This window comes from Ceratotherium simum, chromosome 25 (assembly GCF_057802395.1).
Source record: "Ceratotherium simum simum isolate JZ-2026a chromosome 25, ASM5780239v1, whole genome shotgun sequence".
Taxonomy (NCBI): Eukaryota; Metazoa; Chordata; class Mammalia; order Perissodactyla; family Rhinocerotidae; genus Ceratotherium; species Ceratotherium simum.
Window position 1 is genome coordinate 39,042,513 of NC_141924.1, and position 14,151 is coordinate 39,056,663.

Below are 14,151 nucleotides of genomic sequence, written 5' to 3' on the forward strand. Positions count from 1 at the left end.
TTCTGGTGGCACTAGGCTAGTTGAAATGGAGAAAGGAAATCCTATTAAGACACCTGCCTAAACTGTTAAAAGTAATCCAGGCTTGGATGACAAGAGCCCAGACAATTTCATTAAGTTTCCCAATGCATGAGGTCTTTATCATATATGAACCCATTTATGCATAATAGCTTAATGTAGAAACAAGCAAGATGTTGTATAGATGCCATATGAGAACACAGCTTTAAAATTTTTCCTGTAACCATACTGAGAACTTTTTTTCATCAGAACTTCCAGAACCATATATCTTTTAGCTATGCCTTTCACAATCTTTCTCTCTCTATATATGTATTTTAATGCACAGTGATGTTATGAAAAAAAATCCTGCATTGTTGTAAAAAAGTCTCTCTACAATTAACTTGATTGTTGAAAAGTCTTATTTAAATAGAGTTCTATATCTCTATCTCTGACAAAATTTATGGTATCCTAAATTGTTCTAGATTCTGAAATAAATTCTTTCAAGATATCCCTTCTATCCCATCTTCTTCTGGTGTTTTGTATGCTTTTTTCAATTTTCCTGTGAGAGGTAGTGAAATGAAACAATTTGCAAGAATTATGTTCTTACCTTTTATTATTCTCACTTTAAACAGAAAGGTTTTTTTTTTTCTCATAAACTGCAACTTGTTTTATAAAAATCTTGGAACACATTTCATTAGCCTAATCTAAAACACTGTATCTGATAAAGTTATATTTTGCCAACTTCTCTTCTTATCTCAAAAATCTCCTACTTAAAAGATGTCCATGTTATGATAACCTGACTAAGCATATTTTTTAATGAATTAGTTGAAATGTATGTTCAGTAACTTTCTGTAAAGCATTTACTTCTGATATATTGAAATGGATTCCAGGATAGCTTTTTCATAGTCCCTGGATATTGATCTATCGTGTTTATTAACTCTTAACATTTTTGTGTAGTGGGTCCATTTTTTAGCTGGAGTGTCTTCACTTTTAAACAGTTATGATCTCCACACTCTTTAATAATGAGAATTTGTATATGTAAGACTTATGTGCCCCAAGTTTTTTGTTTTGTTTTTGTATTAGAATTACTCAAATAGCTTTGCTTTAATGATTCTCTATTTCCATCACTTTCATTTGAAATTTAGAAAGAGTTCATCTGAATGTATTGTTTTTGATTCTAGATCGCAGTGGTGGAGGAAGATGGTCGGGAGGATAAAGCAACAATTAAATGTGAAACTTCTCCTCCCCCTACCCCTAGAGCCATCAGGATGACCCACACCCTCCCTTCTTCCTACCACAATGAGGCCCGAAGGTATAGCTCTCTCAGCACACTGCACATTCTGTGCTCTCCTTCCGCAAATATTCCTCTCCCTTTCAGTGTTGTCAAAGAGACTGCTTAAAAATTTATATGAAAACTTGATTTGAGCTATAATTCTCTATTAGGACATTGTCCTACTCTCTCTCCCCAATATCACTTGTGAAAAAAACAAATTTCCATATTCTGAGAAAATTTTAGTTTTAAAATTAACTGTATATTTTTTGTCTTGTTACTAGCCAGTATTGATGAGAATAGCTCTTCTATTTTTAGCCGATATTTCCTATTAAAATGGAGTCAGGCTAGAGAAAGGACTTATTAGGAATAGTAACAAAAAAATAAAGGGATTCTAGGACAAGACTATAAATTCGGTTTATAGTGTAGAGGTAATTAGGGTCTAAAAAGTCCATAATTGTGCCTCATGTACTTTTAGCAGACAGGTATGTACACCTCCCTATGGTGCTGGCACTGCCAGCTGTAACAGCTCCTCAGGCAGAAAGTTCTAGAAAGGAGAAAAGCACCTTTGCCAAAATATTAAAGGAAAAGTTAAGTTTACCTGGGGAAATATCCCACTTGTCATAGCAGCTTTTCATACTGTCCTTTCCATCTGCTTGAAAAATTGCACGCGGATCTCTATAATAATTAATGACATAAATAAATCTAAGCATGCAATTTACATCTTCAATGTGTGTCCTTTTACTGTCTTATCAGTTGCAGCATCTCTGGACACATAATGCAACCAAACGTAATGACTTAGTAATTAATACTTTAAGTAAGAATCTATCTTCTGGATAGTATGTGTATATTTGAAAACAGCTTTCTGTGCTGTCAGACATTTAATTCCACTTATTTTGCTTATTTTTAATTTCTAATGTGGAAAAAAAACACAGTTACTCCAGCTTCAAAATACATACTTCCTTCAATTTGCGAACAAAGAGTGAATTATATTGTAACATATGAAAAGCTATTGCTCTGGAGTTTAGCGAATGTGAACTCAGATTAATTAGGATGAATAAGTAAAGTTAAATAATTCATTACAGTATTGTCAAATTAACAGCTGTAGAAAAAAATGTAGAAATATCTATTGAACCTCTCCTATTAATACAGTATCAAATATGTTGACCAGGAATGGAGCTTAGACCAACTGCCCAGAAATCATTTCACCTTATCCTGTACCTGAGAACCAGAAGAAAAAATATCCAGCGATCACTAGGGTATAAGATTTGTTGCTTCTAAATCCCACCCAGATGATTTAAAACTAAATGAATTAGACTCCAAAACTGAGAGAGACAAAGACAGGTAGAGGAAAATCCAGTAAAACCAGGGGCTACAGTAGCCTCTTAAACTTCATTATGGGTTATATTTAAATGTCTTGGGCCGGCCCCGTGGCTTAGCGGTTGGGTGCGCGCGCTCCGCTGCCGGCGACCCGGGTTTGGATCCCGGGCACGCACCGACGCACCGCTTCTCCAGCCATGCTGAGGCCGCGTCCCACACGCAGCGACTGGAAGGATGTGCAGCTATGACATGCAGCTATCTACTGGGGCTTTGGGGTAAAAAAAAGTAAATAAATAAAATTTAAAAAAAAATTATTAAATGTCTTGTCATAGGTTACTATATTTAAGATAACAAAAACAAATAAACTCCAAGACAGAAATAGGTAAATAGTCAAGTACTAAACAATAGAAGGTTGGTTAACATGCAGTTAATAAGCCAATCTATGTTTATTGATTAGTTTGAGACTGTACAAAAAATAAGGGAAAAAATAATTTGGAACCAAAAGAAATTTTTCTAGAGAAAATTTGGAGGCTCAGGGCCCTAAGGCTGAGGAAACCACTCTTCAATATGCTTAAGAATAAAGACAGGAAGAAAGGGAGAAAATAACATTCAAAGTCTGCTTGTTCTTCCTTTTGTACCTTTATAAAGGAAACAAGTCTGTGTACCTTGTGGGTGTTGTACCAAAATGAGCAGTTTGCCCTCTTTTGTGTCTTGCAGTAGTTTATCTGCCTCCCTTGAGACAGAAAGCCTTGGGCTTGGCAGTGCCAACAGCAGCCAAGACTCTCTTCACAAAGCCCCCAAGAAGAAAGGAATCAAGTCTTCAATAGGACGCCTGTTTGGTAAAAAAGAGAAGGCTCGACTTGGACAGCTCCGTAAGTGGCCTGTGCTCGACTTCCCACTGCCACTCACTTTAGTCACTTCTGAGTGTCCATCGATTGTTCATTTCACTTCATTTCTCATCTTTTCATTTCTTCTTTTTCCTACTTGACAAGCTTTTTATTTTAATCAGCTTTGTAAATCCAATTTAGCTGAGTAATGCTTGACAAAAGTTAACAAGACTATCGTAAAACTTTCAGTCCTTTTGATTTCTCTGTTAATAACAATAGCTAGAATATATTTAATGCTAACTGTGATAGACACTAGGACCCTCTGAGGCAAGTGTTATTACTGTCATCTTTATTTATTGATGAGTAAACAGTGTCTTAGTAATTCGCAGAATTGAGATAGTCATCCTAGTGCCGATGTTTCAAAACCAGCTTAAAACCGTTAAGTATACTCTATACATGTGTATAAAAAAAGTATACTCTATATATGTGTATAAATTATATACACTTTATATATATGTATAAAAAAGGTGTAAAAAAATTTCTCTGTGAATTTAAAAGCTTTTCTGTTGAAAAAATTGAGAATCCTACGAAAAATCCAAAAGAATTTTTTAAATCACAATAAAGCATTATAATACATAAAGCATAAAATGTCAAGGCCAGGGTTTCTTTGTTTAAAATTATCACAGCTTTCTGCTAACAAACTCTACTACATGTAGGTGAAGGATAGAGGAAGGAATACGGTAATAGAGATTATTAATTATTAATGACTAATTGAATAAAAGTATGGATCAGTACATTTGAAATGACCCTAGGTAAATATATAAACATAGATTTATAGATAGAGACATATATATATATGTAAAATTGTCTGAAACAAAAAGACTCTGTAAAATGTACTCCCTGAAATGATGATAGATATACTTGACATTTTTTGTTGTTGTCTTTCTATATATTTGCTTTTTCTTCTGATATCTCTCTTAATCATCTTGGTTATTAGTGATTGCATCTTTTTTTCCCTCTTTTCCTTCTATTTACCTTAGAACTAGAGTTAAATTATTGGGAAAGGATTTAGCTCTTACCTCCAATGGTAAGTGCTGAACAGAAGGATACCAGAATTTCCTAGCACCCCTTTTGGTTTCTCAAATAAAGGAATGACTATTCACAAGTCATGCCCCAACCCCCAGGCTTAGTCTCCTGCTCTGGCACCAAAAGGATTTCTGAGAATAATATTTATGTTTGCAGATTGTAATATTATTCAAAAATGCCTTTTCCAGCTTCCACAGTGTGAAACCCACACAAAGCATCAGAAGCCATGGGAAATTGATGTGTAGCCAGCTGTGTGATTAAGTGCTATTCAGCTGGAGAATTAAATCCTCTTTGGATTTCTGTTTCTCAGGAGAAGAACCCCTTAGGCTATAAAAAATATCATTGCATAATGAAAGAAGGAAGATGGTTATTTTTTGGATATAAAATGTATAAGCCAAAACGTTGTTTTAAAATTTGTTTTATTTTATTTGACAACTATTTGTATTCTTACCAAATTGTCATTTCCAATATATTATAGTGTAATTCACAGTAGCCTGGATAGTCATTTTAAAATATTTATTTTGGTAACATAGTAATCATTTTATTTATTCCTGTTTCAACATATATGTTCATCTTAGGCTCTATAATTTACTTTTCCCTTTTAAAATATACTTATCTTTTTCACTTAGATTTTTCTATTTTTATTTTATATTTAACTTTGATGAGGAATTACTGAATCGTTAAGAATTTTGCTAACAATAGTCTGTCAAAATGGGAGTATCCTAGATGTAATTTAAAGTCCAGAAAACTAAACAGCCTTCTAGAAACCTGGCCTTTCTTACCCATTTTCAGTGACTATGAGTCTCTATGTCAGAACAGATGAGAAGGGAATCAATTACAATTACATTCTTATCAACTCCATCCAAGTTAGAAACTAGCAATGGTTATTTGGGATCACATAGACTTGGGAAGACTTCAGAATTCTGAGCAATTTTGTTTTACTCCATAGAACAACAGAGATAGAGTATAAACAGAGCCCGAGTCAGCAGCTTGGTAAAGACTGCAATACTGGTGAGGAAGACAAGGGCAAAAATCTATACCTCTGAAGCTATATGAAGCTACATTGAGGTTGCATCAAATCTCCTGGATAAACTAAGAAAAAAAAGATCTTTATTGGAAATAAGACTTGAAGAAATAAGAAGAAAATATAGACACAAATAGGTTTCAGGAAACCATATTTGTACCAGAAGAAAATGGTCCATGGCACCACTGCTACTTTGGTTGAGGGATGTGGACTCAGGTCCCCTTTTGTCCTGGAAGGTGTATCCAGGTTTTGAGGGGAAGATCATGAAGACTTATCAAACCCAGGGGCTACCATGTCATGCTGCTGATACATGCATCAGAAGAAATTAGGGTAGCATCTCTAGTGATTATGTTTTCAATATCTTGATCTGGAAAATTCAGACACAGGAGCACTGACAATATTTTTTCTTCTACCAATAAAAGTAGAAATAGAAGATAAGATAGGATGGCGTGGAAAGTAAGAAGGTAGAGGGAAGATGGTGTCAAAGAACCAAATTTGAAATTTTGGACCGTGTCCTAAGATTTAGAACTCTTATTTGAAGAGTTTAGCTCATAAGGGCAGAGAAACATAAGTTAACCTGAGAGTAGCTATGATAGATGCCTTTAAATGAAATGTGGTGTGGAGAAAGAAAACTGTCTAAATAAAACTAAGAGAATGCTCACGTGGTTCCATCAGAAATGATAAACAACAATGGAGGAATTTTTAGTAACTCACAGAAGAGAATATTTGTAAAGAGGGTGTTGTTTGCCTTATATAACAATCTGAAAAGCTAAGTAATAAGGTAAACTTCAGATAAGAGGGGTCAGTTGATGTAACTACATTGATAACCCCTAAGCACAGAGAATCAAACTCAATATACATATTGTCTATTTTTACAAATGTTTTACTAGCAGAGGCAATATAAATATGGAAACCCCAAAACTCAAAGGAAGCATTACATGGAAAAGCATTTGCTTAAAGGTAACAGAAACCAAACAAAATTATTTTATTTCAGAAGTCTATTATACCATGTTTTCCAAATGGTTGGTGATTACTCACTCAAGTCACAAAAGTATGGAGAAAAGTTGGGTAGTAATAGGAGGTTTCAAGTTTTCAAGTATCTTTTAGAAAATTCATTCTGCTCTTATCAGAGGGTTTGACAGTTCTTGTTCAAAGTATTATTGCCTATAATGTAGGAGCAGGATTTGCAAACTAAAACGTCTACTAGGTGCATCAAGTCATGCACAGCGTATAAAATAAGAGGAGTGATGTAGACTAAAATGAATCAGTGAGCATTTTTCTTCCATTTAAAGCATTCAAATTCAATCTTTAAGTGCTATGCAGGAAAGATAAAACATGTATGAGAGCCAAGTCTACTTGAAGGTCACAATGAATTTGGGGAGGGTGTCTTAGCAGAGGAAGTATTCCTTCTAGCAGACTTGGGGCTCTGGTTTTAGTTTCTCTTTCTCTCTTTCTCTTTGTTTTTTTCATTCGCTCTCTTTCTACATTACAAGTCCCAAGATGAAAAGATGCAGAAACAGGTTGATAATCTCATTGGGAGCATGGAGACAGCAGAGCAAATAAGTACTTCTGCTGACTTCCTGGAGCACAGATCCAGGATGTAATAGCATCCTGTTAAGACTTAGCAGCCCAGTGACCACAGCCTTTTTCCCCTGATTTATGCATCCAGATGCAGTGCATCTCTGATATTTCCATTAATATTTAAACATGCTCAAATCTAATCTATATTTTAAAAGTCCTCACTTGATCCTGCCGTTTTCCCTAGGTATTGACTCATCTTTCCCCTATGCTTAATATCCAAGCTTAAGTGAGTGTCCACAACTACTATTTTTACTTGCTCATCTGTCAGTCACTTTACAACCTACCACAGCCTGACTTCCACACAAACTAATACTAAAATTCCAGAAACAAGTTCAGTCTTAACCAAGATGGAAGACTGGTTAGGACAAGGAAGGCTAGATATTATCAAAGTGATTCAAGAGGAGGTAAGACACTCACAATTGCTTAACAGTGATGTGAACTTAAGGAAGAAGCAATATATCTGAAATAAGAGACCTCCTCCTAAAAACAGATTTTAAAAGATTTTGGTACAAAAGTTGTATCCATAACAAATAATAGATATAAGTGAATAACATAGACACGTAAGAACAGTGTCAAGAACGCCACTAGCCCAAATAAACCAATAATCAGAAAAACTGCCCAGACCAAAAGGGGAATTATAAAATCCTTATTATTTTTTTTGTTTAATAGTTTTAAAATTTAAATAAAATGAGTAAAATGAAGGTTTACCTTGTGTGAACAGAATATACAAATAAGTGGAGCTGTCCAAAAACTCTCATTTTTGCCTCTATCTGCTTACTTGAAGAGAAAGATTTCACTCAAAAAGAAGCATTAACAAGAGGGCATTGAAGCCCAACAGGGTTGAGATTTTGAGGAAAAAAAGAAAAAACCTAGATAATCTAAAGTCATATATTTCTTCCCACTTTGAGTGAACAAGCATAGGTCGAGCCACTGTTGAGTGCACAGTACCAGCCGTGGACTTTAGGAAAATAGCTAAAGCATGGCTGTTGGCATCAAGAAACTTTCAATTTTTTAATATACATATTAAAACATATACAACCATATGCAACCTTTTATGTAACCTTCTATTAAAACGTATACAACCTTTTATTTAAAATAAAACAAACCAAAAACTTCAGTGTATTCCTGGCCCAGAAAAATTTTACTTGCTACATTGTCTGTCCTATCAAGACAAATAGGAACAGGGTTCTGAACCCCAAGATCCATGATTATGCGTCAGTAATTGGAATCCTGACTGACTTGACTTTTAATTTTATCTGAAGGCATTAACCTATTTTGAAGCAAAGCAAATTAAACTGTTAAAAATAGCCGTGCCAGGCAACACTCATTTGTTTCTTTGACAAAGTTACTCAGTAACAGAACAGGAAAGGCAGTGGGCGAGCTGCAACCCATGACATGCCTGTGGACAAGATGTCAACATGGGGCCTGGGTGATGGAAAAATTAGGTGGGATTTATCGCTGGTTGAATAATCCTTCCTAATAGTGCTAATGAGTGGAGTGATGCCACCTTGGATAAGGTTTCCAGTGGCATGATTAGGACTCATTCTGTCCTTGGTCAATACATCCCGCTATCACTTGGACATGAATATTTCAACAGCACAGGTATCTGATTTATGGGTTACTGATATGGATAGGAATTGCAAATGAAAAAATTAGTGTTATTCCTGAAGACTATCCCCAAAAATTGAGATATGGAGGGTCCAAAATATCCCACTCTAAAAGTATAGCTCTTGGGAGCATTTTTTTATAAGAAAAATTTCAAAGTTTCGTGTGACTGTAAAGTCAATATATTAGGCAATAAATGTATGCCATGCATACATTTATTCTTCCCAGGTCTTCAAAGAGCCCTAATGACTATAAAGGAAAAGAACAGAACACATGTGACCAGCCTAGCTGGTGTTAACAATGAATGGTAAGGATCAAAAAAAGAGGCCATTGTCAGGCAATGCAACAGAGGGAACAGAAATCAAAGACAAAGAGACTTTCAAGAATGGAGAATTGATCAAACAGACCCAAATCCAGCAAAGCTGTGAAAAAACAATAAAAAGAGAAAAATATATTAAATTTGAGCAAACAGAATCCCCAATTACAGATATATAAAATGCGTATATTATTGAGTAAAAAAAATAAAAGCTACTTGTAATTTACAAATTTTCTTTAAGTGCATATGAGAAGCAATATATTTCAAAGAGATTGTTTGCATGCTAATTTGCTGTTCCCTTTCCTTTATGATCATCTGCCAGATTGTATTATAATTGTCTGAACTCATTGACCTGCTATAATCAGCATAATGAAGAAAATAATTTCATAGCGAAAAAAACAGCATCCACGTGGCACCAGCATTATTTAGCAAGCACCTTTCTACACATAAAATTTGAGTGGCTGTGCTGGCCTTTACCCAAAAACTTAGATTGTTCCTAGATGCTATGGAACCAACAGATATAACACAAGTTCCACAAAGTATCAATTAGAGATGACTCATGCTCTGCATGGTGAAAGGGCCTTTCTTTGAAGAAAGCAGTCTTTAGCTTCCATTGTGAAGGCACTTATTACACACTCTATGAGCCAGGCACTGTGCCTTGGTGCATCCTCCAGAGAGCTATCAGACTAACAGACATGAAACAATTAAGTAACCGTTTATAAATTCAAGTGTGGTTAAATACAAAATGAATGGTAGAGATTAACACTGAAGGAAAGATGAAGTGACCGATTAGCAGCAGATTATAGTCTTAATTTCTCTGGAGTTAGAGCTCCCTATTTTTTTTGTGTGTGTGTGAGGAAGATCAGCCCTGAGCTAACATCCATGCTAATCCTCCTCTTTTTGCTGAGGAAGACCGGCCTTCCAGTCTCCTTTTTTGTGCAATAACAGGGACCTCTGCTGGGCAAATGGAGAGGCAGAGACCTTGCAATGTGTGTATTGGTCAGAAATTCCTACAGACTTGTACTTCAAGATCCAACATGAAATAAATTATCCTGAATGGAATTTAAAGCCCAGGTGACACAGAGATATTTGCATTCACAATCTAAATGAACAGATATTTCCAACCAGTAGCCCCCATACATCTGGGCTTGTGAGGGTCCTTCCTTAAATTCCTCAGCCTGGGTCTTAGGAAAGCCTCACACTTCACAACACCTTCCTTGAAATTCTCTAAGACCTTCCCTCTGGTGCCTGGGAGAAGCTGGGGCTGCCAATGCCATCTGGGCAGGACACCCTCAGCCAAGACCTGGACCTGTGTGGGTCCAATCATTAGAAGCATTGAAGTTTTCTGTTACCTGTCAGACCCTAGCACCAGCCAGGGAAGGAGTGCCTCCTAAGCAGAGTATCTAATCCAACCAAACCAGGTAGACCTTGGTCCCTGTTTCTCCTCTTCAGGGTGCTCCCTGACTCTCTACTCCATGCTTGGGGTAGACCAGATGCCCTGGGGAGCACATAAACTTAGACTTATGGAGTTGTTCTGGGCCAGTGGCCTGACCCTGGTTCCAGGAGGGTCGTCTGACAAGTGAATCGCTCACTCCTGCTGCTGGCTGGAATAGTAGCATATGAGATGGGATCACTAGATTGTTGCCCCATTGATTTTGAGTTACTCAAAATGTTTAAATAAAAAGAGGTCTGGAAAAAATATATACTTGACTGGGCCCCTCACACCCTAGTAGTGGTCCTGTCTCCAACAATTCCAAGTCCTTGACGACCTCACAAAAGGAACTGTGCCTGAGTGATAAATAGCCCAGAGAACTTCATTGAGGGCAAGGATTTTGGCTTGGGACTTTGCATGTGCAACCACGAGGGGGCCACTGATAAGGTGATAAGCAATTTATTACCTGAGCATCCACTGAATCATGGGATTCAAGCCTTCCATGCCTGAGCGCCTTATGCCGTGAGATGGATGGATTTAATGATGCTCTGTCCGTAGTCCTGATGGACCTGCTGGAGAATGAGTAACCCCTAGCTTTCACAGGCCACTGTTTCTCATCGGGGGCACTCTTCCCATTTTAAGAAGGACAAACTAAAGGATTCTCTTCTCATTGAAGGATGTTTGGAATTCTTGTCCCCTACCTAATACACATCAGTTGCACTTCACAGTCATTGTGACATCTAAAAACGTGCTCCCCTCACCTCAGTAAATACACAAATGTTTACATTCCCGCTGGGGACTGGTACTGTCTCCAGTTGAGAACCACTAGTATATAGCACTGCCCAAAAGAAATATGATGCAAGCCACAAATGTGAGTCACATATGTAATTTTTAATTTTCTAGTAGCAACATTAATAAAAGTAAAAAGAGACTGGTGAGATTAATTTTAATAATTTATTTTATTTAAACCAATATAAAAAATATTATCATTTCAAAATGTAATCAATATAAAATTATTAATTAGATGTCTTATTTTCTTTCTTTTGTACTAAGTTTTCAAAATCCTGTGCATATTTTATACTTACAGCACTTAATTTAGACTAGGCCCATTTCCGGTGCTCAATAGCCACATATGACTAGTGAACAAAATATTGGTATAGATGAATAGATATTCCTAAAGTCCACACAGACACAGGAGCCCACTGATGCCTGGAAAAAAATGAGGCAGACTCTCACCAGATTTAGATAATCATCCATAGAGTAAAAGTGTTCATAAGCTAGTTTGGCTGAGATCACTCTTACAAGTTAGCTGGTCAGGTATGTGGAAAGATGAACCTGGGATTTATGAGGCAGCTGGGTCAATTCTATGAGAGAATGTTCTTCTCATCTAGAAATGTTTTAATTGTTAGGGCTGAAAAAATGCACATAATTAGACTTCTGATCCTGCGTAAGGATACATTCCTACTTGTGATGCTTAAAAATAATTTTACCTACAGTGGCCTTAACTGTCATTTTCTATTGGCATTTTCAAACAGGATGTGGCCACAATTCTTTATTAAATCCTTTATTAGATATTGAAGTACTCAGAGTATTTCCAAGCTCCTCATGCTTTTTATTTTTATATATGAGAAGCAAATTCTAATATCTATATTTTCTGGGTCTAGTTTTGTCTCACAAAATTCTTCTAGTGCTTTCTTTATTTCTCTTCCAGAGCTTTCATTTTTTAAAAAAATGTTCTTTTTCTCTAATTAACATATTGGGTTCTTGAAAAAATTGAAATCGTAATTTAGATGTTCTTCTTTCCTCAGAAGAATAAAAAGCCTTGCTCATCCAACCATGTGATGGTTGAAAATGTCTCATTCTTTATTGAGTGGGTCTACCTCATTAATCTCTATGTTCCCATCTGGACTGATCAAGAATTTTGTAACTTTTAAATAAATCATTCATTTCCATTTACATTTCAAGAGAACAATTTTATTGTTAATTGCAGATTGTGAATAATAATTTATGGATGTACAGTGAGACAAGTATACCGATGAGAAGAATAAAATGAAAATATTCACTCACTGTGCATAATGGAAAATCTCACATTTAAAAATAATCCCCAAAAGTACTTTAGTCAGCTAGTGGATGACTTTCCTAATGACACCAACAATGAAAATCTGTCATAATAAAAAAATTCTTTAAGTACTAATTGCACATGTGCATAATTGAATAAAATAAATTTCAATCCCCAAACTCTGAATTTCTGAATAAGATCTAGACGGTAATCAACGTGTTTTCAATCAAAGAAGACTTTCTTATAATTATCTAGTTCAGTAATAGAGTTATGAGACTATGAGATTAACTTATTTATATCTATGCTCCAGAATTAATAGTATCAAGTATTACATTTTTTTTTTTGAGGAAGATTGGCCCTGAGCTAACATCTGTTGCCAATCTCCCTCCTTTTTTCCTTTTTACTTCCCAAAGCCCCAGTAGATAGTTGTATGTCATAGTTGTACATCCTTTTAGTTGCTCTATGTGGGATGGCGCCTCAGCATGGCTTGATGAGCGGTGCATAGGTCCATGCCCAGGATGCAAACTGGTGAACCCCAGGCCGCCTAAGCAGAACGTGCAAATTTAACTGCTATGCCACCGGACCAGCCCCTATGATTTTTTTCACTAAAATAAATTATGAAAAACAGTAACAAAATTTGTCTCTGGGGCTTTGATAAGATATTTTATCCTGCTAGAGAAACCATGCCTGATCAAGACCTGCAAATGTTAAGTAAGGAAATGTCCATTACAGAGACAGAAGAGTAAAACTTGTCTTTAATAGTTCTTATTTGCTGATATATTGGTGAAATTTCTTGTGTAGTCTTTGTAAGAGTTAGTATCAGCTTAAATCTTTCTACCTATATTGAGCTTAGCTGGAGTTTAAATTTCTTCCATTTAAAAATATACCTTAATCCACTTAAAAATAGTGAGCATTTTTCATTTACCTTGACTTCATGTTTTTCAGATATGGTAAATACCAAAGAGAAAACAGAGCCCAGGATTAAGTTCTAATTTTTCGGTTACAATAGCTAATTTATGAATTGTATGTTTAGGGATCTTGAGCACTATAAAATGTGTAACTCTGTATTTGATGCCCAACATATTTTTTTCTTCCTCCTTTCATTCCAAGGTTACATACATTGTATGTATTCCAAAGCCAATAAAACTGACACCAAACCAAATTATTATTTGTGATCTGTCAGGTAAAAACAATTCTTACCAGGGTCTTTTGAAGAATGACTTAGAATTCTTTCCAGGTATTATTATAAAATTTACAAAACAAAACCTGCCAGAACGTATGAAGTTTTGGAAGTGAGATTTGTACTGAAGGATATAGGAATCAGCCAGGTGAGCAGAAGAGGGTTCTAGAAGCAGGATAGGAAAAGTTTTTAGCAGTCAGCAAACACCTCTCCATTCTCTCAATTTGGAAGTGAAGACACATACCAGAGTTTCTACTCATTGAGCTGTCATTTATCCCATTATATATGAAATATTTCAAATTTTTCATGTTGAAAAAAATCACCCACTACACAGATATTTGCTGTTACTTTCCATATGAAAAATTAAAAAATAGACCTCAAGGCTTGGGGATTATATATTCATGTATTTGTCAGTGCACAAGCCACATGTATTATGTTGCTACTAGGTGTAATCGAA

General features: G+C 35.8%; 1 protein-coding gene across 3 annotated transcripts in view; it reads left to right on the forward strand.

Annotated features, from left to right (window-relative positions):
- PPFIA2 (PPFI scaffold protein A2) overlaps nt 1-14,151 on the forward strand; it is a 466,644-nt gene that overhangs the window by 386,632 nt on the left and 65,861 nt on the right. For all 3 annotated transcript variants that reach the window (XM_014796194.2, XM_087449132.1, XM_087449134.1), the window contains 2 exons: nt 1,176-1,306; nt 3,302-3,456. In XM_014796194.2, the coding sequence (XP_014651680.1) occupies nt 1,176-1,306; nt 3,302-3,456 (286 nt within the window). The remainder of the gene's footprint in view (nt 1-1,175; nt 1,307-3,301; nt 3,457-14,151) is intronic.